The sequence below is a fragment of the Poromitra crassiceps genome (genome assembly GCF_964638095.1).
Source record: "Poromitra crassiceps genome assembly, chromosome: 4".
Taxonomy (NCBI): domain Eukaryota; kingdom Metazoa; phylum Chordata; class Actinopteri; order Beryciformes; family Melamphaidae; genus Poromitra; species Poromitra crassiceps.
Window position 1 is genome coordinate 19,591,463 of NC_139626.1, and position 27,815 is coordinate 19,619,277.

Genomic DNA, 27,815 nt, shown 5'->3' on the forward strand with positions numbered 1-27,815 from the left:
AGCAGCTCCCCCCTTCATGCAGCAGCAAGCAGCACACTGCCTGTACGAGGACTGGAGGACCAGGCAGAAATCTGCAGTTCACAGAATGAAGAGATCAAAATGATGCTGCCTGTAAAAAGGGATTAAACGTAAGCAATCTGTCGTCAGTTGTGGTAAATCCGTGGCTCATTACTTACTGTTCCAGTTTTCTGCGTTAATCTTTTCATGGCCGGTGCAGTTATCTGTTTTTTTGCGTTAGGTTTTCATTGTTGTAATTGCAAGCGAGCTAATGACAGATGCATCGTGCTCACTTTCTCCATTGCACTGGACTAGAATTGCAGCGGATGCAAGCGGCCTATAAAACGATCTGTTGTTGTTTTTTCTCTCCATCTGCTGGGCTAGTCTGGGCTCCACCTCGCCAGGATCGACTGCTGGTGGATAATACAGATTTGCACAGCCAGTCACCGGGAGAAAAGGAGACATGCCGCCGCTGAGCATCCGTTGCGACGCTTGACTGACCATGATGAAGACCGAATCCACATCCAAGAGCACCGGCTCTGGCTCTACGCTCAGGAGCCCATCCCCGCACAGAAACGCGTACGAGGCGGGGATGCAGGCCCTGAGGCCCGTCAAAGACAATGCTGCGAATGGAGACATGCGCCAGGAGGGCCCTCGAGGGCGCAGGTACGGCTCCAACGTGCACCGTATTAAAAACATGTTCCAACAGATGCAGACCACATCCCCGGCCGAGGCCGAGGGAGAGGAGAGCCCCAGCTGCCCTGCAGAAAAATCCGTGCGCCTCTCCCTCCCTCGAGCCGGCAGCCTGAACGAGAACGTGGACCACAGCGCACTGCTGAAGCTGGGATCCACGGTGTCCGAGCGCGTCCACAGGTTCGACCCCAAAGCGGAGAACGGGCACGCGCGGGCCTCGTCGCCCAGCTACTCCAAGCTGCAGGAGACTCGCCGCATCTTCGAGCAGCAGCAGTCTGAGAGGCAGGAGAAGCTGGCCACCACCAGGGTGCTGCTGAAGACCGACAAGGCCCAGGGCAGCTTCCAGGACGGCAGGCTGGACGTGGTGGCTCGCTTCAATGGCAGCACCGAGTCGCTGGACAGCCTGGACACCAGCGAGGCCGTGTCGCCCACCGTCAGCCAGCTCAGCGCAGTGTTTGAGCGGGCAGCCGAGCTCCGAAACAACCTCCATCGCCTCTCCTCCACCCCGCCGCTGCCCTCCAGGGGGGTCAGCACCAAGGTGGGCGTGTTGAACTCCAAAATAATCACCAAGAGGGTGAGATCCTTTCCAACGGGCGGCCAGGATGAGGACATCCGCAGTCAAAGGGACCAAGAGGGGCATCCCAGGGGATCCAGGGGGAAGGTGCATCCCTCATCTGAAAGCCAGAATGGGGGTCAAAATTGGGACCAGAGTGGCCCAGCTGCTGAATTCTCCAGTACTGTAGAACCAAAAGAGCAGAGGGAAAAGACTGTTTCAGATGCAGTTATGGAGGCCAAAGCCGAGGTGAAACCTGAGGAGTGTTCTGGGGACACGGAGCCTAGCAGCACCTTGCTGCAAGGTGGCGTCCACGTCTCTCTGGAGAACGGGGGCACCGCTGCAGAGAGGAGCTCTCTGAAGGGCACCAGCAGTGAGATGGGTGGCCAGGAAGGAGAGATGGGAGCCGCTGAGGAGGAGGAGAGGACTGTGAAAGAGGACCAGTCGGGGCGCGAGTCTGTGGATATCAGCAGCTACAGTGCGGTGGGCGAGGACTTTGGAGGGAGCCAGGTGGACGAGGAGGAAGAGGAGGAGGAGGACGACCGCTATGAGGCCGAGTCCAGCTGCGTGGAGATCACCGGGCTGCCCGCGGAGGAGGAGCCGCCTCCCTCCAGGAAGATCCGCTTCAGCACCGAGCCCATCAAGGTGAGAAAATATGCAGTGGAGAGACAGATTGTTCTGGAGGCTGAGCATGTTCTGTTCTACCTGAAACACACTGCCCATATTGCATTAACATTATGAAGATGCTCTCTTTTTTCAGTCCACTGATCATTTATGCCCTAAGAGCCTTGATTCATTAGTCACAGGTGTTAATTTGAGTCCATTCTAATTATATCAAGATTCACATGTGTATTTTTGTTGTATGTACAGTTACAGTATCTAAAACCCTGTTTAAGGGATAAGTAGTAAAGATTGCGATCGCTGTACTTGACGCCATCAAGTGTGTGCACCATGGTATGGTCATATAAGCAGTGCTTAATGTCAGCCATTTTTATCCAGTTCCCTCCATGTTTCTGCCCATTTCAGAATACTGCTAGTGCTGACTACATTATGATTTGACTCTGTTTCAGCTGATTTCAGAATACTGCTGACTACAGTATCATTTGACTCTGCTTCAGCACAGGTCTCTGCACTCTCCCTCCATTGTAGCACAGTGTGTGTAGCCAGTTGTCATGATTGGATGGGCCTTCACTCCCTCCTGTGCAGCTGACATGGCCCTGAAAGAGCCACTGTGTGTAGATACGTATCTGAAATGCAATGGGAGCTGCCTCTGTAAATAATTGTTAGGGTGGGAGGAACAAAGAGGCTGGATAATTAGTCGGGTTATGCTATTGTGAGAAGGGGATACTCTGCTTTGGCCAGCCGAAGGTCAGATGAGGAATGAGGCCGTTTTTGATGTTGTTGCGTGATGTATTTGTGTGCTTGAGAGAGAGAGAGAGAAGGAGAGATAAACAGAGCGAAAGAGTCGAGAGAGCCGGAGGAACTGAGAGAAAATGATGGTGAGATCTCTTCATGGGAGATGAGAGCGAGGAGAGGAGGAGGAGGTCGAGTTGATTTAAAGTGTCTCTGGGTGTCTGGGGACGGTGCGGGGTGTAGTGATCCGGACAAGATCCTCTGCAGCGTAGTGCCCCTCGTTGCCTTCAGGTCCTGGGCCTGGAGAGACTGTGCCTGTCACTAGTAAGTCCTGTCACTAGTAAGTCCTGTCACTGTACATCACACACGATGCCTTCAGGTCCCGGGCCTGGAGAGACTGTGCCAGCCAGAGTGAGTCCTGTCACTGTACATCACACACGATGCCTTCAGGTCCCGGGCCTGGAGAGGCTGTGCCAGCCAGAGTGAGTCCTAAGGTAAGGTAAAGTAAAGTCCCAACGATTGTCACACACCTGAGTGTGCGAAATTTGTTCTCCGCGTTTGACCCATCCCCTGGGGGAGCGGTGAGCAGCAGCAGTGCCGCGCTCGGGAATCATATGGTGATTTAACCCCCCAATTCCAACCCTTTGATGCTGAGTGCCAAGCAGGGAGGCAAATGGGTCCCATTTTTATAGTCTTTGGTATGACTCGGCCGGGGGTCGAACTCAGGACCTCCCAGTCTCAGGGCGGACACTCAGACCACAAGGCCACTGAGCTGGTCCTGTCACTGTACATCACACACGATGCCTTCAGGTCCCGGGCCTGGAGAGGCTGTGCCAGCCAGAGTGGGTCCTGTCACTGTACATCACACACGATGCCTTCAGGTCCCGGGCCTGGACAGACTGTGCCAGCCAGAGTGGGTCCTGACACTGTACATCGCACACGATGCCTTCAGGTCCCGGGCCTGGAGAGGCTGTGCCAGCCAGAGTGAGTCCTGACACTACATCGCACATGATGCCTTCAGGTGCCGGGCCTGGAGAGGCTGTGCCAGCCAGAGGGGGTCTTGACACTGTACATCACACACGATGCCTTCAGGTCCCGGGCCTGGACAGACTGTGCCAGCCAGAGTGGGTCTTGACACTGTACATCACACACGATGCCTTCAGGTGCCGGGCCTGGACAGACTGTGCCAGCCAGAGTGAGTCCTGACACTGTACATCACACACGATGCCTTCAGGTGCCGGGCCTGGACAGACTGTGCCAGCCAGAGTGGGTCCTGACACTGTACATCACACACGATGCCTTCAGGTGCCGGGCCTGGACAGACTGTGCCAGCCAGAGTGAGTCCTGACACTGTACATCGCACACGATGCCTTCAGGTGCCGGGCCTGGACAGACTGTGCCAGCCAGAGTGGGTCCTCCTGACACTGTACATCACACACGCATGCACCCTCATGCAGCAAGCCATCTCCCCGCCTCAGTTAGTCATTGCGCTGCACATTGTCCTTTGCAACCCCGATGCTGTCAGGCAAAGTATTTGCGTTTGATGCAATTGTAAAAGCAAAAACAGACTATTTGCCATATTGATTCCCCCCCATTAGATCCAAACTGGGGCTCTAAGTGTTAGAGTGTGATAAAGAAGTCATAACTCACAGGTCTTTATGAAGAGAGCACTGTTTGAGTGTGACCCTGCAGCCATCATCAGAGAATAACCTCCCTCTGAGTCCTTCACACTGTATCAGTGTGTCCTTTGTTATGGAGTTCCATGTGGGGATGGATGAGAGTAAAGTGGGGGGGGGGGGGTGTGAGGTCAAATGGGAGGGAGGGTCTTTTTTTTGTAGCTCAAATGTCATGCTACTGTACGACTGCCGGCTCTTACAGTATGTCACTTGCTTTCTCTCCCAAACAGGAAGTGCCCGTGCCTGGCCATTTTTAGCGCATATTTTCCCCTCTGTGTAAGCTCGGCTTTCGGCCACAGCTGAGGCTTGTTGTGGTGATCGTGGTTGGAAGTCTGTGGCAAATGTATCTTTCTTTGCACTCCTTTCACACTGAGAGCACCCCTCTCTCTCTCTCTCTCTCTCTCTCTTTCTCTCCTCTCCTCTCAAACTGGCACAAAAAGCATTGGAGTCGAGTTCACACTACCCGCTTTGTTTGCTCCTCCTAACACCCTCTCTCTCTGCTCTCCCTCTCTCTCTCCTCTCCCTCTCTCTCCTCTCTCTCTCCTCTCCCTCTCTCTCCTCTCCCTCTCTCTCTCTCCTCTCTCCCTCCTCTCTCTCCTCTCTCTCCTCTCCCTCTCTCTCTCTCTCCTCTCCCTATCTCTCCTCTCTGCTCTCTCCTCTTTGTCACCAGTCTGTCTGTTCATAAAAATAGCAGCATTGTTATCGTCACAGACTTTTTAAGGCTCCCTCCTTCTTGAACACAGGAAGCTGCCTCTCATGTCTTATTTATTTGTTTGGTGTTTGTTTTGGTGTCGCTCTGTATTCCTCCGTTTTCGTATCTGTGCTCTATTTCATGACTCTCCTCTCCTCTCATATCGTGATTTTCAATGATTTATCCTATTGTTGGAGGCGATTTTCCAAAAAGAAAAGCAGAAGATAATAATCTCTTCTGGATTTGTGAACCACAAATAAGCAACATTTTCAGAGATCACCTGACTCACTCGTCAGCTGGTCTCCTCTTACACACTTTCATTCTCTCTCTCACTCAGTCTGTTTCTCGTGGGCTTCTGCTGCCTACGCAACTCTTAAAACAACCGTGCTGCCAGCCTAGTCAAAGAACACCTATGATTTTCTTTCCCACTATGTCATTATTATGACAAACGAAGGCTGCTTTAATGTTCTAATAAAGCAACGCTATTGAATATTGACCAACGACACCTCCTGTAGAAGGAGGAATCTTTAAGAATGTCGCCACAAATCTTTGTATAACCTTTAAGTTTGCGGTTTGTGTTTGCTTTGGTCATCTGATGAGGGATTGTACAGGCAGAGGTAATTCATCAGCTTATGTCGAGGTGTCCTGAAACTGTCTATTACTTTCAGCCATATTTCATGCATTATGGAAGGGAATGGGAGGGGTGGTGGTGGGGGGGATCAGACAGATTACCAGCAAGGTCACGCTGCCCCACTTCTCAATCCTGCAGTGGTGGTGGGCTGCTCCGCCCACTCGCTCAGGTTGCTGCGACAAGCCAGGTTATGTAATGTCTCACTCATCATGTGTGAGTGGTGTTCTTCTGTCGGTCTGACCTGCTGACATCTTGTCAAGCCAACCAAAAATACAGACGCTGTTCCTGTGGCCTGTTCCTTTGGTATTGCAGCAACTTCTTCCACATCTTCTTCCTTTGCTGCCGTGTCTGTCCCCAGGGTCAGCGCTGAGCTTCAACCACTGCTGACCAAGACTGGCCTGCCAAAACAGACTCTGCTCTGGTACTATGCAACCGTTACTATGACAAAGCCACCATATGCATTGAGTTGATTGGGATTATGGAAGGCTGGTCCAGGGAGATGGCAGCCAGGGTCCAGGGAGATGGCAGTCAGGGTCCAGGGAGATGGCAGTCAGGGTCCAGGGAGATGGCAGCCAGGGTCCAGGAAGATGGCAGTCAGAGTCCAGGGAGATGGCAGTCAGAGTCCAGGAAGATGGCAGTCAGGGTCCAGGGAGATGGCAGCCAGAGTCCAGGGAGATGGCAGTCAGGGTCCAGGAAGATGGCAGTCAGGGTCCAGGGAGATGGCAGTCAGGGTCCAGGGAGATGGCAGTCAGGGTCCAGGAAGATGGCAGCCAGGGTCCAGGGAGATGGCAGTCAGATTCCAGGAAGATGGCAGCCAGGGTCCAGGGAGATGGCAGTCAGGGTCCAGGGAGATGGCAGTCAGAGTCCAGGAAGATGGCAGCCAGGGTCCAGGGAGATGGCAGCCAGGGTCCAGGGAGATGGCAGTCAGAGTCCAGGAAGATGGCAGTCAGGGTCCAGGGAGATGGCGGTCAGGGTCCAGGGAGATGGCGGTCAGGGTCTAGGGAGATGGCGGTCAGGAGATGGCAGCCAGGGTCCAGGGAGATGGCAGCCAGGGTCCAGGGAGATGGCAGTCAGGGTCGAGGAAGATGGCAGTCAAGGTCCAGGGAGATGGCAGTCAAGGTCCAGGGAGATGGCAGTCAGGGTCCAGGGAGATGGCAGTCAAGGTCCAGGGAGATGGCAGTCAAGGTCCAGGGAGATGGCAGCCAGCGTCCAGGGAGATGGCAGCCAGCGTCCAGGGAGATGGCAGCCAGCGTCCAGGGAGATGGCAGCCAGCGTCCAGGGAGATGGCAGTCAGGGCCACATCCCAATTTTGTGCCTTATGTTGTTGCACATGGGATCTGAATTGACCCCCAATTTGAGGAGGATTTGGATGTGATTACCTGCCACTTCTGGCCTGGCCTGTTGTAACCCATGGTGGTTGCTAAAGCAATTCATGGTGTTGTTCCTGGAGTTTGTGAAGGGCTAAATGGCACTGATGACGGCCGGCCTCTGTATGTCCTTTATGCTGAACCAGCAGACGGTTTGAGGAGTAAATTGAGGAAAATCCCCACAGGCAAAGGAGGAGACAAGCAGTGAAGTTGGAACAAACTTCACGCCAACAGAACAAGCTTCAGTTCAAATAATGGCAAGAACAGCATGGGCCCATTGGGCCGGGCAGATGAGGGGAAGTGGGTGCTACTGTATGCGGGGAGACAGAGTGGAAACGCTACTATTTCTGTTGTGAAAAACCAAAGGCACCACCTCCACACATCCTATTGGCCGAATCCAAAATTAGATCTGTTTTTGGAGAGTGGAGAAGGAAAGGAGGGCAGCTGACAGGCTGCTGCGGGCAGTGGGGGGCGGGGGTGGGGTGGGGGGGGGGATACTAGCAGCTCGCGAGTTACCATTCTGCCACCATTGTGTGTTACCCAACCACATCCCAGCCAGAGGGCCGTCATGATGGACCCACACTGCAGGAGAGCAGAGGCCTCCACGCCAACTCTGTCATTTAGCCATCTCTCTCTGTCACGGCAACGGCATTGTAAAAATGGTGGTTGTTGTCATAAACCGGCTGTTTTTAATATCGTTTACAAGTGCTCTTTATAGACACAAACACAAGCTGTTAGCTGGAGAGCCACTACAGCTAGCTGCCCACAGAGCTTTTGTAGGACATCCCAGGCGCTGCCTGGTAGCAGAGGGAGGGAGGAAAGGAGTTTCCTGGCCATCTGTTAGCTACTCTGACCTACTATCTGCCACAACTGGAGCAGCAACCTCCTCCAGCTCGGCCCAGTCCCCCCCCCCCACCTCCCCGCCTCCCTTAATCCCAATGTTTGTCTTTCAAAGGGGAAAGACTGGCAGCCACCTCGCCCGGTACAGTTCATCTCCTCTTACCGTGTGGAGGGAGTGGGGTCATGCAGGATCCTATTAGTCTGTCTGCTTTGCATGGGATCATCCCACGTTAAGGAGGGAGACGATCTTCCCGGGTAAGAGCGAAAGTGTTGTTGATGCTGTGTCAGTGAGTGCACGTCACGACTGTGTAGCCTGCAGCTCACAACACGCGGTCCCATCGTAGGGCCGCTTTCCCAGTGCCACGTCTAAACGCTAACGGAACCTCCTTTGATGTTCTGAAGTAGTGTGGGCCTAAAATGAGGCCACCAAGAGCCACCAGCTGTGGCCTGATGTTTAAACTGAAGCGCTGCCTGCCACGTACGTGAGAGCTGTGCAGTGGAAACAGTGGCTGTTGTTGTTCTGTCCACTGTTACTTAGTGGCCATAGGAGGCAAACAGTGTATTTTGTGTGTCTGTAATCCACATGCTGCTAATCCAGCTAAATACAAAGGTAACCTAAATCAGAAGCCATGAGGCCTCAGTGTTGTACCCATGCTAGCATAGCATGTCCGCTGCAGCAGCGGGGTTAGGGGTTAGGGTCAGTTCACTTTATGTTCACTCAACTCCAAATGGAAAGTGAAACTTAGGCCGGGCCATCGAAAACCGAGCCAGTTCCAAAAGAATTACGATTCCAAAGGAATCGAAACTCCACAGTAATCGATTCTGCTTATCGATTCCTAAACAAATTTCCATTCAGAACATACTTGAAATCCGAGTTCCCACCCAAATATATGAAGTGGCGGACACGGACCGCGTCATGAGGTCCCAATTCGTGCAGCTGTAACCTCTTAAAAACGTGTGTCTCTGGTCCATAAAACATGATTCTGGATTAATCTGTCGAAAATATAGCAAACCCGTTTGTTGTGACGGAGTTCTCACTCCCTCTTCTGGTCGCTTTCCAAGAACAGCCTGTTTCTATAATATATTCAGAACTAACAGTTCCCATTGGCCGCTGAGGGAGAGCCCGCCCCAGGCTCCCAGCGGCCAATCAGATTAGCGTCTGTGGACCAGCACGCTAGGTTGCGAGTTATCGTTAACTAAACGGTACTACGCTAAAGAGGACATCTCAAAATGCCTAGACTTACCGAATGCACCTCTGCAGTTGCTGGATCACGTACAGTTGGCGTCGCTCCAGCTAGAAGTGTTAATTTTGTGGCTATAGACTAAATGGTGCAGGTAGCTTGTGTGAGAGAGACCCGCGCAGTATGCAGAAGGAAGCTAGTGACGTCCCGATTCCCCCAGATTCCCCTCTGGGCAAACGAAGCGTTTGGGGGTGTGGCTTGGAGGAGACTGCAGAGGGACGCTGGATAGGGACAAATCGAACTGTGGCAGTTCTGAGCGTGTGACCACTCATTACAGGGAGGGCTGACAGCAGTATATATGCATTTACAAGTAAAAACAGCTTTTGCACGGAATGGGACCTTTAATTCAAAATTTAATACAATTATAAACTGTTGATGTTTACAAAAGTTCATAATAAATGACAAGCAATGTTTATGATAATATAAAATATGACTGAATATGACTTGTGTAATGTTTCCCCCCCACCCCTGTGAAATAAGCATGCGACCTGTCACCTGTTTTGACCCCGCCCCTCAAAGAATCGGAAATTGAGAAGCGTTAAGAACCGCAATCGGATCAGCAGAATCAGAATCATAAAAATCAATCGGTCAATAATTTGATAACAAGGTTTGTTATGGCAGAATATTTTTGTTTGACCCCGGTCTAGCTCGGAAGCAGCCAGAGGTCCAGAGCAGGCTTGAGTACATCCCTTAATATATAAGTGATGTGTCATCACTTGAACGAATGCACAGTGGTGGGAGTGGTTTGGCTCAAGGCCATAACATTTTGAACCCATCTATTTTGTATGGGTAAGGAAAGCTTAAATGTAGGAGCAGAAGCTTATACAGTGTTCAACGATGCATGAAAATACAATGATACTGTATAAATCTGGCAGGGGAGGGCTGGGTTAAATGAGAAAGGCACTGTCAAAACTGACAAGTACTTTACTGTGGGGTTGCTAGGGCGACGGGGGCCCATGTGACTGGATGGCAGCATTGAAGCAACGAGATGCTACTTTGTAACGCAGATGAACACAAACTAAAGGGCAGAAAGAGAGAGAGAAAGAACGGTATACAGTATATCTGCAAGGAATAAACCAAGTCAAAAGAGATTCAAGAACAAAATGCTAAAATTGCAGGAGAGGAGAGGCAGCAAAGGATGATCTGGAGAAGAGTATAGAAATTAAATAAGAGAAGTAAGTGTGTGTGTGTGTGTGTGTGTGTGTGTGTGTGTGTGTGTGTGTGTGTGTGTGTGGAAGGTCCAGCAGTGAATTAGCGCATGGCTGTGTGTGAGGCTTTTAAGATTCAGCTAGCTGTGTGTGTGTGTGAGGGTTTTAACATTCAGCTAGCTGTGTGTGTGTGTGTGTGTGTGAGGGTTTTAACATTCAGCTAGCTGTGTGCGAGTGCTCTGTGAGGCCTGTGGGCAGCAGCTGCAGAAGGCCTCCATTGGCATGCTGGAGGTGCTTATGTAAACTGCCATGCCGCCGGACCAGAGCCAATGTGGGAAGACGGGCGCTGAAACGGGGGCCTCCCATCTTCACCAGAGCAACATCAGTGGTTGTGATTGCTTTTCCCACAGTACTGCTGTGAGATGATACAGCGTGCAGCCTCCAGTCTGAGGAAATGTTGCTGTGAGATGACACAGCGTGCAGCAGCCTCTGAGGAAATGTTGCTGTGAGATGACACAGCGTGCAGCCTCCAGTCTGAGGAAATGTTGCTGTGAGATGATACAGCGTGCAGCCTCCAGTCTGAGGAAATGTTGCGGCGGTCTCATTTGAAATGCTCGCTAAGTTTCAATTGCGTTATGTCTGCATTAACGGTGCTGGTCACTTGTTATCTTACCATTATCCACCTATCCAGCTGTCCCATCTCGGCCGCTCACTTCTCCACCACTTCTACACCTGCATTCACTTATAGAATAGAATAGAATCATTTGAATTGCCATACGACCAGGGCTGGTGATATAATCTCAAGAATTGTGCTTATCCGCATGGTAAGTTCATACCTGCTACTATGATGATCACCTGCACTGGTGTCGAAAGCATAATGATAGAAATGTGGATTGGATTTTGACTTCAGTCACTCCAGTGATTACATTGTATCCACTCACAATTGTATCAGTTTAAGTAGATACAAGATTTGGGAAACGCATTGAAATACTGGACTAAACATTCAAAATATGAATTGTGAATGCACAGATGTTCTAAAATGCACTGTACAGTGTAGTTTGCAATCACTTAATAATCAAGTAACTATCTGCAACATTTTCATATAAATAAATACACAGTATGTTACTACAGTAAGTGGTTCAACCATAGATATTCTATTACTATCTAGATGATTCACCTCAGGCTCCACCAATTCAAACAAATGGTAGCAGCAAGTCTCCCAAATGGTCACATGGTCACCTCTCCCCTGAAGTGTCGTGAGAGGACTGTGCCTGGTGACGCGGGGTTAGTGTTGACCTAGCAAGCTAACTTGAAATAAAGATTGGGAGTTCCCAAACTCCACACAAACCACACATATAAACACAAAGCTGCCCCTTGTTAGCTCAATACAGTTGAAACTAAGATATTTGATTTAAAAAATATTTTTTCTAGCCACAGATTTAGCTACTACATCAACGAACTTCAGCTTTAGATTTAGCTAATCACTCCCTGCTAACATGAGTTTCTGTTGCCAAGTCTCACGATAGTGTGTTGCTGAGATAGAGACAGGTCTTGAACAAGTCTAATTTTCTCCTGATCTGTCTGTCTGAAAAATGCAATTTTAGTGTCAGAATATTCAGAAGATAATGTGGTTTCAGAGAATGGGCCGAATATTTACTTTAATGAATATGGGGGGCGAAAGAATCTTGTCATAATCTGAGATCACGTTGACTTTTCCCATTGACTCCAATAGACTCAGACCTACCGAAAACCCCCTAAGTGGCTGTGTCCGTGGAAAGCCATGGGCAAAACGCGTGTGCCAAAATGACAGGAAGTGAGTTGGAGTTGGGCCGTCTTGCTTGAAATCCCATCGTCTTTGGTTCAGCAGCCTCTACCCAGTTGCAACCTGAACCCTTTGCTGTTTTGTTCACAGCTGGTTTGGGTCGCTCCTTCTAGGGAAAGATTCACTCCTGCACAGGAAGGAAGTGATAACTTTTACGATTCCGGCAGCAGCATCAGTGATTTGTTTAGAGTAAAAAGAATAACTGGGTATTCACCATGGTTCAGCAGACTGTATTAACAGAGCAGACGCCACAGTACTGATTGACTAGTCTCTTAAAACAGACTGTCTCATCTACATCCGGCGAATGCAGCTAAACAGTCTGTACGTTACACCCCCAGAACATGCACAAGGAAGTTGGGGAAAAAACCTTCAGACTGGAAGGAAGTTCGACGGAATCCGACCAATCACGACACGTGTGTCCACGAAAAGAAACATTCTGATTGGACTAATGAGCGGAAGGAAGACCCGCCTTAAAAAAATTCTGATTGGACTAATGAGCGGAAGTCCCGCCTTTCTGCTTCCCATTCCGTTTGGCGCATGCTTCTCCCCCACGAATTACAGACGGTATGGCGGAAGCATTTGAAAATTGCGGAAGCCAACTCGTCTGTTTTAAGAGACTACTGATTGACTGACCTGGAGCTTCTGGGAAGCACAGTGCAAAAACACCAGAGCAGTGATTGCTTAACACAACACCAATTATGTCCCCAAAAACGGAACGAGGATCTCACAGATTATCACGTTGTGAAGGAAAGTCCAAAAGTGTCAACTATGAAAAAAGTTTATTTTTTTCCATTTAATCAAATATAATTTTGTCATTACCTCAAGCCAGAGGTTCAAACAGTTCTGAACTCTCAATCTAACCCAGCATGTCTTACCCTCTGCAGGTTTTTGCCACCTATCCCAATGAGGACTACGACAGGCGCAATGAAGATGTGGACCCCATGGCAGCATCAGCTGAGTACGAGCTGGAGAAGAGGGTGGAGAGGCTGGACCTGTTCCCCGTGGAGCTGGAGAAAGGTGCTGGACCCACCCCGCTTCCCCACACACACACACTTGAATGATTGATTTAAATACAAGTATGCAAAGTAATAAACACTATTACTGTAATGCAATCAGATATTGGGAGTCAATCAGTTACATAAGTGCAACCACATTAATAGGAAGATACAAAGACAAAGAGAATTGATTTTCTCCACGTCATGGGTACAAAAATCAGCACCTCCTCCATATTGAGCGGCTACCAATAATAGGTACTGAGCAAAACCTCGCTAGCTGCTTGGCCCTCCTCTTAGGGAGACCAGCCATCTGAAGGCCCCTCAGAAACATGCTTAATGTACATCACCCAGGCTGCCAAATAAAGAAAGTTGACACTTGCAGGCCAGCTGTGGTTAGAAAGGCTTCCTCTAGGCTGTGATCAAAGGTACAGCCAACCTCTATAGAACGAACACCTCTCATTGACAACAACACCATGACAGGACATTTTCTGAGAGTGCACAGTGTAAAAGGGAGGGTGGAATGGCGACTAATCCACCCCCTCGCTCCCGCGCGCACACACACACACACACACACACATACACGCACACACACACGCGCACACCCACACACACACACCCCTACCTAAACAGCCTACACCTCTTCCCGGGACTTATCTATATTTGTCACTTATACCTTTTTTACATCAAGATTACTGCTTATATGCTGGGTTTTCAAACGCAGGTAAACCACGTGTGTTAAAGGCTAAAAATAGGCCATTGACACTTTCACATCGCCTCCCCACATTTACAGCTGCTCCTACGGAGCGGCACTTCAATGGATGAACTGACTGTCACAGGCTGCAGGCCACCTGGACACTTGAACCAGTAGATTGCCGTGACATTGTCTCCAATACATAAACTGTGGCAGTGCCATGATTATGGTCACGGCCGGATAAACCGTTAATCAATATAATCAATGTATAGAGATTTAAACTAATGTTACCTTTCTGAAACACACAACAGTAATATTTGGGCTGTGTCAAGACAGGGACAGTTAGGCAGACAATACCATGATTTACTTTCAGAATAATAGCATTCAAATTCTCACCTTTTTGGAGGGGAAAAAAGTATAAACAAATGAAACAGAAACCTTGTATCAAAATACTTGTGATGTCAAGATTACATATGGAGTGAATCTGTGGCTGTAAAGCATTACCGGTACTCAAAATTAATATTAAGATTAACGTTAATACAGGTTTTATTTTGAAAGCCCTAAAGTGGAAGAACTAATTTCTGGATGACTTGACGCTCATGCACTGTTGGAAACTCGTCTCATCGTAGGAGAGAGTCTGTTGGCATATTCCATCATTTGGGTTCCATTGGACACAATGTAATGACAATTTAAATTAATTAACCATTAAGAAAGTTGGATTTCAGCCTGTGGGAAGCACTGACGTTGTTCTTAAGCGGGGGGAAATAGCGTTTGCAGCAGGTGTGCTATTTGTATCCCCTGTGTTCACAGGAGGAGGGTTGTTCTCTCGGCTAAACTAAATGGCTTGGACATTTTTGTGTGGATATTAGTGGGGTTTTTGGGCAATCTAAAAGAGGGCTTTATATTTCTGGTTGTACGAAGCTGTATTCAAAAGACCAGGGTCTAACCACATACTGGTATGCAAATAATTCTCAGCATTTATTTGAACCTGCTTGGGGCACCAGATGGGTAGATTGCATCACATTGGGAGATAGAGTGAGTACAAGAAGGTTTGCACGATCACAGAGAAGTATTTGAAATGCCAGATTTACCAAACAATACGAAATGTTTTTTTGTTTTTTGCTCAAACGCTTTATTTATGTGTTGTATATGTGTAACGTTTCACAGAATCACAGTGTTTGCAGGTGGCATTACTTTCTCCTTTCTGCTCACTTCGCCCACTTTATATTTGCATGCATATACAATTATACATGGTGTTATTACCTATACATTGTACCAGTTCATCTTGTTGTCAAAACAAGTTAAAATGGAGCATTGTTTAATATACAACTCCCTTACTAAGCTAGCATTATTTGCTAATGAACATTTACTCTTCATTACACTTCATCGTCCCACACAAGCTGCATTCCTGTGTGGGCTGGATAAGAATAAATAAAAATAAAAATACTACTACTACAAGAAATATAGTGGCAACGCTAACAGCGCAGACACACTGGAAACTGAGTTGACGCGGAACCGAGGGGAAGCGCAGGCATGTCATTTCGACTCATTTCCTTGTTAACAGACTACTAGACCGATCACACTGTCCGTGGTGCGACACAGCTCGCGCCCTGCAGCGTCTTCCACGTCTGGTGTCTTTTTGATGTGCGCCTCGAGCAGCCGGGCATGATGAAGTCAGTACAAGTTGTGACCGACGCAGAGCAAAACAGAGTGCTTCTGGTGTGAATGGACAGGCTCCTGCTCAACGCTTCCATGATGTGCTGCGAAGCCCCATGCTTGAGTCACAGGGACAGGGCAGTGTAACAAATAACACTGACTGATGTATATGTATGAGGTGTTATGCTTGAGTCACAGGGACAGGACAGTGTAACAAATAACACTGACTGGTGATGTATATGTATGAGGTGTTATGCTTGAGTCACAGGGACAGGACAGTGTAACAAATAACACTGACTGATGTATATGTATGAGGTGTTATACTTGACTCATAGGGACATGACAGTGTAACGAATAACACGGATGCATGTGTATGAGGTGTTATCATGCTTGACTCTCAGGGTACAGGACAGTGTAACAAATAACACTGACTGATCATGTATGTGTATGAGGTGTTATCATCATGCTTGAGTCACAGGGACAGGACAGTGTAACAAATAACACTGACTGGTGCATGTGTATTGTGTATGAGGTGTTCTCATGGATTAAAATGCTGGTGTGTATTTTGGCTTGGTTTCCCCCCACTCCCTGTCAGATGGCGATGGCCTGGGCATCAGTATCATCGGGATGGGTGCAGGGGCCGACATGGGCCTAGAGAAGCTGGGCATCTTCGTTAAGACGGTCACAGATGCAGGGGCAGCGCATCGGGATGGCAGGTACATCAGTTCATGTTAAATTCACTTGCAATGGAGCATCATGGTGGCTCAGTTGGTTAAAGCACATACCATGCAACCGAGACGTCCTGGGTTTAAATCTGGCCAGGGGCCTTTGTTGCATGTCTCTTCTCTCTCTCTCCTCTCCTCTCCTCTCCTCTCCTCTCCTCTCCTCTCCTCTCCCCTCCCTCCCAGTCTCTTGTCTCTCTCCCCTGTCCGATAAAGGCCAGAAATGCCCCAAAATAATCTTAAAACATCAGTTGGTTTAAGAAGTGATGACCTTTAAAATTAAAATATTGAAAAGGGTTTGCCCTATCCAATCAATAAAGACATTATGGAGAGTGAATGCTAGGCAGTTAGATGCATCTGCAGTTTGTATCTGGAATTGATTGACGTGGAACTGAATTGACAACAACCCTACCATCAGACGCACCAGTGAATTCACATCAAAGATGGTTCAGTTATGTTAGTATTAACAAGTACGTATATAGATATAGATAATATACAATCACTTTTTTGTGATTAAAATCGATTTTGAGCTGTAAATGCCATTCTGTCAAAATGAATGGTTCCTTAAGGCCTTTATTGTTTTGTTTTCTAACGAACAGTTGTAGTCTTGTCTCCAGGAATGGACACTTGAGTGGTTCACTAGCTCAGTCATTTTCATTCCTGGCAAATGCAAATAGTTCTTGCTGCCAAGAACGAGGGCTTCTAAATGGAGGTGGGCTTTTGTGGGCTGATTTACTGGAGGTATTGAGATGATGACCAAATGCCACTGCTGGGCCACTGGCCTATATCCTGTGCTCTTCATCTCATCTTCATGTCGCCCCCCAGGATCCAGGTGAACGATCTGATCGTGGAGGTGGATGGGACCAGTCTGGTGGGAGTCACCCAAAGCTTCGCTGCCACTGTACTCAGGAATACCTCAGGAACTGTCAAGTAAGAATAAAACATTTGTGATTTTATTGCCATGACATTGAGAGATTTTTGTTTGTCTCTTGTGTACCCTCACATTGTGTACATATCAGCCATTTCAAAACACAGAAAAGCCATTTCAAAATGTAAAGCATTCAATTCCAATGTAGTTGTTAATTTGGCAATTTAATGAACATTTGTTTTACACTGTAAAACACACTTAAAACTAGGGGTGCTCCAAAAAACTGATTCTTGAAAGGATCGCGATTCTTAATGCCACGATTCCTGGATCGATTCCCAACTCCCAAGAATCGATCCTTCTTCTTTTATTTTATTTTTCTCATTCCCTCCTCCCCTCCACGCTGCTTCCCCACCGCCGCTCACCCTTTCCGGCTTCCGTAGTTACACTGCACGACTGTAGCAAACATGTCTTGGACATAAACAGAGAGAAATATGGAATTATTTTTGCTTAAGTTACATTGCTGACGGTAGCTCACGGACACAACATAGCCCGTCTGTAAACAATGTTTAAAAGTCGGACAGGCGAAGGGAGCGTGGATGGGAAGGGAGCCGACACATCCAGCTTGGCCAAACCGACTTGTTCAAAGAGCAACAGGTTAGCGAACATAATTACATTCCCTCAAATAAGTCAAGTCAAATGAGTGTTATTTTTTTGTGACAAGCAAACGTTTTTCACCATCGGCGTTTGACAAAGAAATGCACTCAGTACGAGCGCAGACCCGAGCGCAAGTAACGCTATTGCATTGAGTCATGACGCTGTTTAATAAGTTATTAATATCTGGTTGGAAAAATATCACAGAAATCACATTAACTTAAGTATAGGGGACATCAGATCACGGTATACCATGTAAAAGCTTTACAATCAAATCTAATAATGATGTTTGTCTGCAAATTGCATCATTGACAGGTTGATTCTGGCGCTCAATATTAGGGGTGGGCAATATATAAATTTGATATCAATATTGGGATATGAGACTAGATATGGTCATAGATGTTGGAGATGGTATTATTTTTTTTATTTCTTTTTTAAGTCATGGAAATCCATTCGGCAAAATGTGTATGAACCCTGTTAGAAATACTTCAGAGAAATACTTTACTTGTTTTATTAAATTTCAGCATGGTCACTGACTGTGAATTGAGAAATACTGTAAGTTGAAAGTTCACCATCACTGTAATACTTGGGAAGGTGAATTTCAAGTTCAGCATTAATAAATGTGACCTTTTTTGTCTTAGATTTGCCTTTGTGTGTTATTGCAATTTAAAACATAATGTTATACACTTTATTCTGCTATATTCATCTTAGCAGCATACAGTGGACTGCAGTAGATCCTTAAATCCCTCTTTGTAGAGAATCGATTCTAGATTATTGAATCGAGAGTCATTGGAATTGAGAATCGATTCTAGAATCTTGAATCTTGAATCGTTGGAATCGAGAATCGATTCTGGAATCGGATCATGACCCCGGGAATCGGAATTGGATCGGATTGGATCGTGGCTTAGCCGGATCGGAGCACCCCTACTTAAAACATACAGCACCCTTAGGCTAGCCGTTTGCCTTAGCTGTGAACATAGCATTTGTCTTGTTTCCCTATTTGACACCATAGCTTGCTATGACATCCGATATTCTAGCTTGAAGAGACAGTTTCCTCTTGTTATACCCCCACAGCCGGTTTCACATGCAAGACTGACTTTCACCACATCCTGCCCATTCACGTTTCCACTGACTGTAGATTCACATCACCAGTCAAACAGGCTCATGATTACACATTGAGATCACCACTGACTAGATTCACATCACCAGTCAAACAGGCTCATGATTACACATTCAGATCACCACTGACTAGATTCACATCACCAGTCAAACAGGCTCATGATTACACATTCAGATCACCACTGACTAGATTCACATCACCAGTCAAACACGCTCATGATTACACATTGAGATCACCACTGACTAGATTCACATGGCCAGTCAAACAGGCTCATGATTACACATTCAGATCACCACTGACTAGATTCACATCACCAGTCAAACAGGCTCATGATTACACATTGAGATCACCACTGACTAGATTCACATCACCAGTCAAACAGGCTCATGATTACACATTCAGATCACCACTGACTAGATTCACATCACCAGTCAAACAGGCTCATGATTACACATTCAGATCACCACTGACTAGATTCACATCACCAGTCAAACAGGCTCATGATTACACATTCAGATCACCACTGACTAGATTCACATGGCCAGTCAAACAGGCTCATGATTACACATTCAGATCACCACTGACTAGATTCACATCACCAGTCACACAGGCTCATGATTACACATTCAGATCACCACTGACTGTAGATTCACATGGCCAGTCAAACAGGTTCCTGATTATACCATTCAGATCCCCACTGACTGTAGATTCACATGGCCAGTCAAACATGTTCCTGATTATACCATTCAATATTGAAAATTTCCATTTGGAGACGTACTGTAGTGAATCGGATCCAAAGATTCCACAGTAGAGCCACAGAAAACATGGTTATCAGGCGCAGACATAGTTGATATCAAAGGTATAATTTTGAAATGCCAGGAGGCTATTTGTAGCCTGGCTGTATGGAGTTTTGGTGGAGCTGACTGTTCCCTTTATGCTCTTTTGTCATCCAGGCTCATTCATAATTCAGGGATTGGTGGTCAGCTCTGTTGGGGTAATTGTTAGTGTTGTGTGACTTGTCGAAGATCAGAGTCCTTCATAGATAGCTCATGCATTATGGATCCACTGCAGAGATGGGGAAGGGCACTAGAGCTCAGGCCTATTCATAAAAATGTCAGCCAGACAAATAGGCTGGGCCAGGAAGTGTGTTTGTGAACGTTTAATTACCCGTTAGTGGCTGGGAAATTGAAAGGCTACAGTGGCCGTCTTAACAGCCGACCGTGGCTTAGTCATGATTCACTCTGTTGTTTCCCCCCCTGTATGGTTACCATGGAGCTTTTAATTAGACTAAGATTTGGTAAACATATAAGCTAATGTAACGTGTTGTACAATGAGCCAAAAGAGAGACGCAGTTGAGGCTTTGATTTTAATCATAGAAGAGCCCAACTCCATAGAGACTGCCTTTGTTCAGCACCAAACAGGAAGCCATTTTGGTCAGAGCGCCAGCACATTCCGTACTGCACGAATACATTGCACTATAACAACTGCACATGACTGTATACATTGTATTGTATGTTACAAAAAAAGACTGTTTTGGTCATGTCAATGTGCGTGTTCCTCACTGGTCAAAAGTGACAAGACTATCAGAGTCATCAGAGAGCTGGCATACTCTTATTTAGCATGCGCATGTTTGACCGTTTTGACTGTTTGAGTTCAGTTAGCCCCTCTGAACACGTGTTGGGTTTAGCACTGTATCAGTGTTGTGTTGTTGATCCCACCTGAGCTGAACTGCTGGGTGTCTTTGAATGCAGGTTCCTCATCGGGCGAGAGAAGCCGGGTGAGCAGAGCGAGGTGGCCCAGCTCATCCAGCAGACCCTGGAGCAGGAACGCTGGCAGAGGGAGATGATGGAGCAGCGCTACAACCAGTATATGGACGAACAAGAGGTGAGTCTGTTTGCCCAGGACTCGTATGTGTACAGGGGAGAAACAGCGGCTGGCGACTGCACATGTATCGGAGGAAGCATGGTGCTAGTCTATGGCTCCCCCCAGATCGGCAGAGGGGGTGGAGCAATGACCGGCACAGCAGGGGGAATCGGCCAATTACAATTGGGGAGAAAACAGGAGCGAAATAAAAGAAAAACTTGTATGTGTAAAGCTTCTGGTCTAGGATCCAGTGCGTTAACTAAATTGCTGTTTTGTTAGTCTGGATTCCGTAATAGACATTTTCTGAGAGTGCACTGTGTGAAAGGGCAGGTGGAATGTCTACTAATCCACCCCCCTCCCTCCACAAGCACGCACAGACACATGTGTGCGCGCGCACACACACACACACACACACACACACACACACACACACACACACACACACACACACACACACACACACACACACACACACACACCCAATCACATTAACACAGACGTTTTAGAATTGAATGGAATATTCAGTAAAAACATGTTAACATCTCAATGTTGTGCATGGCCCTAACATATTCTATGATGGGGGTTATATTCCAAGTGGCAACTAACTAAACTAAAGAAAATAGAACAATAAAAAACACAACCCTGAATGCACGTCAAGGTAATTCAAGATCCTTTGGATGTAAGAAACTTGACTGCAGAATGAATGCATCACTACAACGCTTGAAAGTTTGAAAACCACTGCCAACTCGTTCAGACATAAATTACTGCCTTCAAATGGAAAACAGGCTTTTTTGCATTCTGTGTGTGTGTGTGTGTGTGTGTGTGTGTGTGTGTGTGTGTGTGTGTGTGTCTGTCTGTCTGTCTGTCTGTCTGTCTGTCTGTCTGTCTGTCTGTCTGTCTGTCTGTCTGTCTGTGTGTGTGTGTGTGTGTGCGTGTGCGTGTCTATTTCCCCTTTAGGATTATGCCAGTACCATATTTAACAGAAGTGACCCTCTCCCTGGCAAACAGCTACACTTTTATACACTGTTATAACTTATATCCACTATCCGCATAATCAAATGATAAGCTGAGCTAAAAAACAAGGGCGCAATATGATGAGTCAAATTCCTTTCACAATAGTAATCTGTGTCACATTTGGTTACATTTCTCCTCAGTTGTGAGCTTCTGCAAACAGACACTGAAGCCACTACTACCGCTAGTTTCATTATGGTAACAAAGAGGAAGTTGCACAAATTCAGGGAAGGGTGACGGTGGCTGGTTCTTGAAAAGCATGGGGAAAAAACAAATCCTCCGCTGCACCACCTAGTGTCTGTTTGATGTCATATCAACACCAGATACAACATGGAAGCACAACATGTGATTGCCTGCAAGCTTGGGGATGGGGGAAAAAACGCTTTCAAAATAAGTGTGAAGGCTGCAATGCGTAGCTCATTGAACTCAGTTATAAGGCTGTTGTATCTGCACTGAACTGAACTGAACTTAACTTAACTCAGTTATAAGGCTGTTGTATCTGCACTGAACTGAACTGAACTTAACTCAGTTATAAGGCTGTTGTATCTGCACTGAACTGAACTGAACTTAACTTAACTCAGTTATAAGGCTGTTGTATCTGCACTGAACTGAACTTAACTTAACTCAGTTATAAGGCTGTTGTATCTGCACTGAAGTGAACTTAACTTAACTTAACTCAGTTATAAGGCTGTTGTATCTGCACTGAAGTGAACTTAACTTAACTTAACTCAGTTATAAGGCTGTTGTATCTGCACTGAACTGAACTTAACTTAACTTAACTCAGTTATAAGGCTGTTGTATCTGCACTGAAGTGCCTTCGTTTGCTTCTGTTGAAAAATAGTTCTCAACCTCGGAGTGCCGATTCAGCATAAGACTCAGATAAGTGTTCATGCTGCATTGATCTGTGTATATCTTCTTCATGTGGTGTGATTTTGAAAGTCACTTGTAAGGTGGCACGCTTGCACATTATATATTTTCTTTACATTACTATAACTGACAACCTGTCCAACCAGTGTGCAAATGAACCATTGCAAATCTACTGCTCCTCTCACCCCTGCAGACTGGTGAATATGGCACAGATGAGGAAGAGGATGAGGACGAGGAGGTCAGTCCTTCCTATCCCAGTGCCATCGAGGTGTTTGACCTGGCGGAGAACGAGGACATGTCGCCCCTGGAGACGGACCCTGAGAAACTGGCCCATAAGTACAAGGAGGTGAGCGGAGATGGGCTTAATTAGAATGCTCCCTGTTTAATCACAGCTTGTTTCTTCTGATGTGGCTAATATTAAGATCTCCTCCCCTCCCCGATGAAGCTCCAGATAAAGCATGCTGTGACCCAGGCTGAGATCCAACAGCTGAAAAGAAAGGTTAGTTGTTCTTAGCCACTTTCAGACATGAACTCTGGACTATGTCCGTTGAATCAGGTCCGGACATCCATCCCTCCCTCCCTTCCCATTGAATCAGGTCCGGACATTCACCAAAGTGACCCTTTCATACATGTTGTCATTTGTTTTCACATAAGGAAATCTTCTGTGTGGTTTGGCCGAGCGGTGACGCCTGAGTAGAGAGTGCAGGAGGGGGTGGGACATGATGTAACATTAGTAGGGAATCGCAGTTTTATGCGATAGACTTTTAATTACGTTTTTCAATGTAGACTACATCAGATATAGTTTTCAGAAAGCAATTCTCCACTCCCTGAAAAAATGTTGAAGGCATTATTCTGGCGATAGGGTTAGAAAATGTGGGCTGGCTTGCGATATACCAAATAGTGAGCTGTTTTGCAATGTACCAAAAAGGTACAGACAGGTTGACAACATATCTGACCCGTTTTCAATTTATTTCTCTCCACAAAATTTTTCTCTCGAATGTATAATGCAACGCTATTATCTTGTTGCATTTTCCACGATATAAGACAGGCAGACCGAGAGGAAAATAAACCATTCAACTTTTACTTGTTTACTCACCAATTTGGTGGGTTCACCCCATCCGAGTAATGTGTGGATATCTTCATTAGTTCACTGCAGGTCTGAAAAGGGCTCTAGTTTATTCAGAGGCAAATAGAATATCTAGACAAATGAAGATATTTAATTATAGCCTACGGTAACATCAGTTAATAGAGCTCAACAGTCACGTGACTTTCCGTGACATGTCCCGGTCCCAAAGTGAATTCCCCATTCGTTTTCTGCATAGACATTTAGAAAAACCCTTATATAACGAGTTTTAATAGATTTTTTTTGTATTATTATATTATTATAATTTTTCTTTTTTAGTTTTTGAATGGGGAATGAATGTGGAATTCACTTCCGGGCCGGGAGACGTCACGGAAGGTCATGTGACTGTTGAGCTCTATACCGGGTACTACAGTATAAACTTGTATTAAGACCACAAGGGGTCCGAGGTGTATTTGTATCTGAGGTGTATTTGTATCCGAGGTGTGTGCCTGTATACATCCGAAGTGTATTTGTGTATAACTGGATGATCCTGAGTAGTATGATATGATCTTTGCGTTGAATTGGATGTTTCCCCTGTCTCAAGCTGCACCATGCGGAGCAGGAGAAGCAGCGCTGGCGTATGGACAAGGGCCAGCTGGAGCAGACCCTGCAGGAGAACAAGGAGCGCATGGAGAAGCTGGAGGGCTACTGGCTGGAGGCTCAGAGCCTGTGTCAGGCTGTGGACGAGCACCTGAAGGACACACAGGCCCAGTATCACGCCCTGGAGCGCAAGTACGCCAAAGCCAAGCGCCTGATCAAGGAATATCAGCAGAAGTAAGTAGAGCTGCCACGATATTGATCTTTTTCTTTACTGCACAAACTTAGTGGAGAGGTGTGTGTGCAGCTTGAATCTCCAGCTATATGACTTCATCTCTCTCCCACACCTGGCACCTGTGTTCCAGGCTCCTGCACTCACTCACTCGCTCGCTCCTCCAGGGGAGTTCTGCCTCCTATTTAGCTGTATTTGTGCTATGCATTTTGATTCACATCCTCATACGAGCGCTTTTACCTCCGCTAAATTACTACATCAGGTGAATCGTTCAATGACTCAATCAGTCGCGCTTGGTGCCGACTGCATTCACTCCAGAGTGACATTTGTTTGATACATAAAACATATCTTCTCTGCAGCTTGTTGGTGTTTTCTCTTGCTGCTAATGGGCTATGGTGCGCATTGCTTGGCCCTTGTATTAGTGCCGTAGCGATTCTAATGATTAATTATCTGCGTCTCTGCTCGTTTGCGTGCGGTGAAGCGGTAACCCGCTTGACTCTGCTGACCCCGCTTGACTCTGCGCTGGGTGTCACGTGATTGCGTATCCGCGGTAATGTGATAACCGCGGCAGCCCTAGAAGTAAAACGTCTTGAATGAATTGTCCACAAGAGGTCACGGGTTTCTGGTGTGTATCAGGTTTGGGACAATAATCTGCTTCCTTTTACAGGGAGATTGAGTACCTGAAGAAGGAGACCCAACGTTGTGCACAAGATGGGGCTGAGGCCTCTCTTCTCAAAGAAGAGTCTGGCCAACTCCAAGAACAGGTAATGGAGGATTATGTTGTGGGTATTTTTACCCTAGTAGGGGATAAAAGCCTGCGACTAGAAAGTATGTATGTGTCACGGTAAGTCGGTAACCACAACTCTGGGCATCCTTATGACTATTTTGAGGCACTCAAAGCTTCCAAATAGTTTGGTCGGCATGAAAGATAATATTAAAGAGGCTCAGGGACTGAATGAGATTGGGATGAAGCTTACCTTACTAGCTGGGTGCTTTAGCTGCGGGTGCCATGGCTGCTCGTCTCTTGCCAGCTCATGCTTCCTGGGTCACGAGCACTTCCTGGTCCACCAGCACTTCGACTCTGTGAACCTTTTCCAGTTCATTTTTATACATGCTGACGACCTGACACTGACAACCAATAAGACAAATCCATGTGCTAGTGTGCTGTCACACATGCAACACTTTACATACAAAAATATGAATTTAAAAATCAAATGTGCTGTGAGAATGCGCGTACCTCCATGCATGCTTGTCTTCATTTGACTTGTGAGTCAGATGTTGACTCATAGTGAGTCAGCTCACCTGGTATAGTGAGTCAGGTAAGCGTGATATAGTGGCAAAGAAAAGCACAACGTCAAAACGGGAATTTTGGCGATTTTATTTGGAGCTTTAAACTTTTCAGTATACCATATTTAACTGGAAGTCAATTGGGTCTCAATAGTTTCATCATAACATTGACAGGTGTATGTGTGACCAACATTCTTTTCTTCTATTCTAGCAAGAGTAAATAGGTTACATATTGCTACCCATATCATACAGGGTTGTGACATTTAAAGCACATATCAAAGATGATAAATTAGACGTGTTATCAATCAGTATACTATTATGGCCTATGATAAATATAATTAATATAATTTAACATACTTTTGTATCATTCTAAATGAAATTAATAACTCTGTTACACAAATAAGGAATTTATATTTTTAATTGGTGTTTGATTCTGCAGCATTTACAGAAATAATTGATTCTGCAGTGCAGTGCACCATGATATAATATATACATGGTTAATAACCCAAATTGATCCCAATGGTTATGTAGTTGTCTAGTGATGTAAGTAGAGTTCTGAAATAGACTGTCTCTAACCCTACACCAACACATACATCATTATATACCACACATGCATCCATTTGTATGAAACTGTCAGATCTATGGTGTGTCATTCTAGGCTGCGTTTGATTTTTGTATTGTCCACATCACACACAAAATCAGCTCAAATCAAACAATGTCATAAACTGCATTTCACTCTCTCATCACCAGGTGGCCGACCTGGAATGCAGGGTGGAGGAGCTGAAATCTGAACCTTTATAAAAGTCTTTATACTTAAAGTATCTCTGAAAGCAGAACTTCACTAGATGAAGGAGAAGATAGTGTTATTGTACTTGCAGTGAAGCGCAGGGTATTACTTGTCTCAAACTTAAGCTTGGTTTCTGGTCGCATACTGTATATGTGTCCTCAGGCTTTGTATTTCTGCATACAGCCTCTTAAACCTTTTAACCATGTTTTTTTTCTGTTAACACTTAACTGGGAAAGTGAAAAACAGTTTTTATCATTACAAACAGACAGAAGATCCTCTGTCGAGCTCTTGGTATACTGTTCGTTTTGATTTTCAAAGTTCAGCATTTAATCCCTTCATTTGTGTTTTGTGAACTAGAGACCAGCCTATTGCTTTTAATTGCCAAAAACTTTTTTTTTTGCCTAGTTTTGTGAACTTTTCTTTTTCTTATTTTGTACAGATGTGATCCTGTATGTGGTTTATCAGGCAAAGTTTGGTTTGTATAAATTTTTAATATGTGTATAACATTTAACATAATATAAACTAATGAGATTGAGGATCAGTGTATAATTTATGTGTTGTGTAAATTGGAAGGAGATTGCACTGAAGAAGACATCAGCAACGAGGTGCTTCACTGGACTGGAAGAAAAACACAAGAGGAGTCTGAACAGTAACCCAACCTTTGTAGTGGTCTTGTCACTTAATCTTCAGAACCACCTGCTGCCTACCTTTCAGAGCTGTTTGTGTATTTTTTTTACACAATAGACTCAATGAGCAAACAAACCTCACTCAAACCCTCACTTGTATCTAATTTTCAAAAAGGACCAGAGGAACAAGCCTCCACAACTGCTGTGCCACAAATGAAAAGATGGATGTTGTCAAGGATTTGTGTAACTGGTATTAGTTAGGACTACTGATATGAGAAACCAAACTGGACTTGGGTGGTTAGAAATGTCCATACCAGCAGCAAGTTATTGATGTGAAAATCTAGTGTCTCTAACCAGCAGCTGCACTTGACACCCCCTGTGTGTAGCACATGGAAAACACTGCCAGGTTTACACCTGTTTCAATTCACGCACAGTTTAAGTGAACTTGAGTCTACTTGTGTCAACTGTCATATCCAGTATGTTTGTATAGTTCAGGTAAGACTGAAATATTAATTTTGCTTAATGTTTATAATATAGCCAAGGTGGAAATATGAGCGAACAGGACAAAAACTGACAAAAGCAATGCAAACGGTTCAATAGTATCTTGTAAAAAGTAGATCTGGACGACTACAAAAACAAAATAAATAAATTAAAAATAAAATAACAGGCATGATTGAATATTTTCATAATATTAAGGCTTGTACAGTGCACATGCTTTGCATTGTATGTTTTGTGGAATAAATGGTCAACAGTGATGGTCAAGTTGG

The 27,815-nt window shown here is 46.0% G+C and overlaps 1 protein-coding gene across 1 annotated transcript; it reads left to right on the plus strand.

Moving 5' to 3' along the window:
* Positions 1-157: 157 nt before the first annotated feature.
* Positions 158-27,737, plus strand: LOC310774581 (neurabin-2-like). Its single transcript, XM_083634671.1, has 10 exons — positions 158-1,888; positions 12,897-13,029; positions 15,950-16,070; positions 16,902-17,006; positions 20,467-20,599; positions 22,650-22,802; positions 22,902-22,955; positions 24,124-24,353; positions 25,016-25,112; positions 26,386-27,737. Exons 1-10 carry the CDS (start codon positions 500-502, stop codon positions 26,434-26,436), a joined length of 2,466 nt encoding a protein of 821 aa, XP_083490797.1. The 5' UTR covers positions 158-499; the 3' UTR covers positions 26,437-27,737.
* Positions 27,738-27,815: the final 78 nt, after the last annotated feature.

Coding starts and splice junctions, on each gene's coding strand:
- LOC310774581 (XM_083634671.1), top strand. CDS start 500: ATGATGAAGACCGAATCCACATCCAAGAGCACCGGCTCTGGCTCTACG. Junction 20,600..22,649: donor AGTATATGGACGAACAAGAG/GTGAGTCTGTTT, acceptor TCACCCCTGCAG/ACTGGTGAATATGGCACAGA. Junction 24,354..25,015: donor ATCAAGGAATATCAGCAGAA/GTAAGTAGAGCT, acceptor TTCCTTTTACAG/GGAGATTGAGTACCTGAAGA.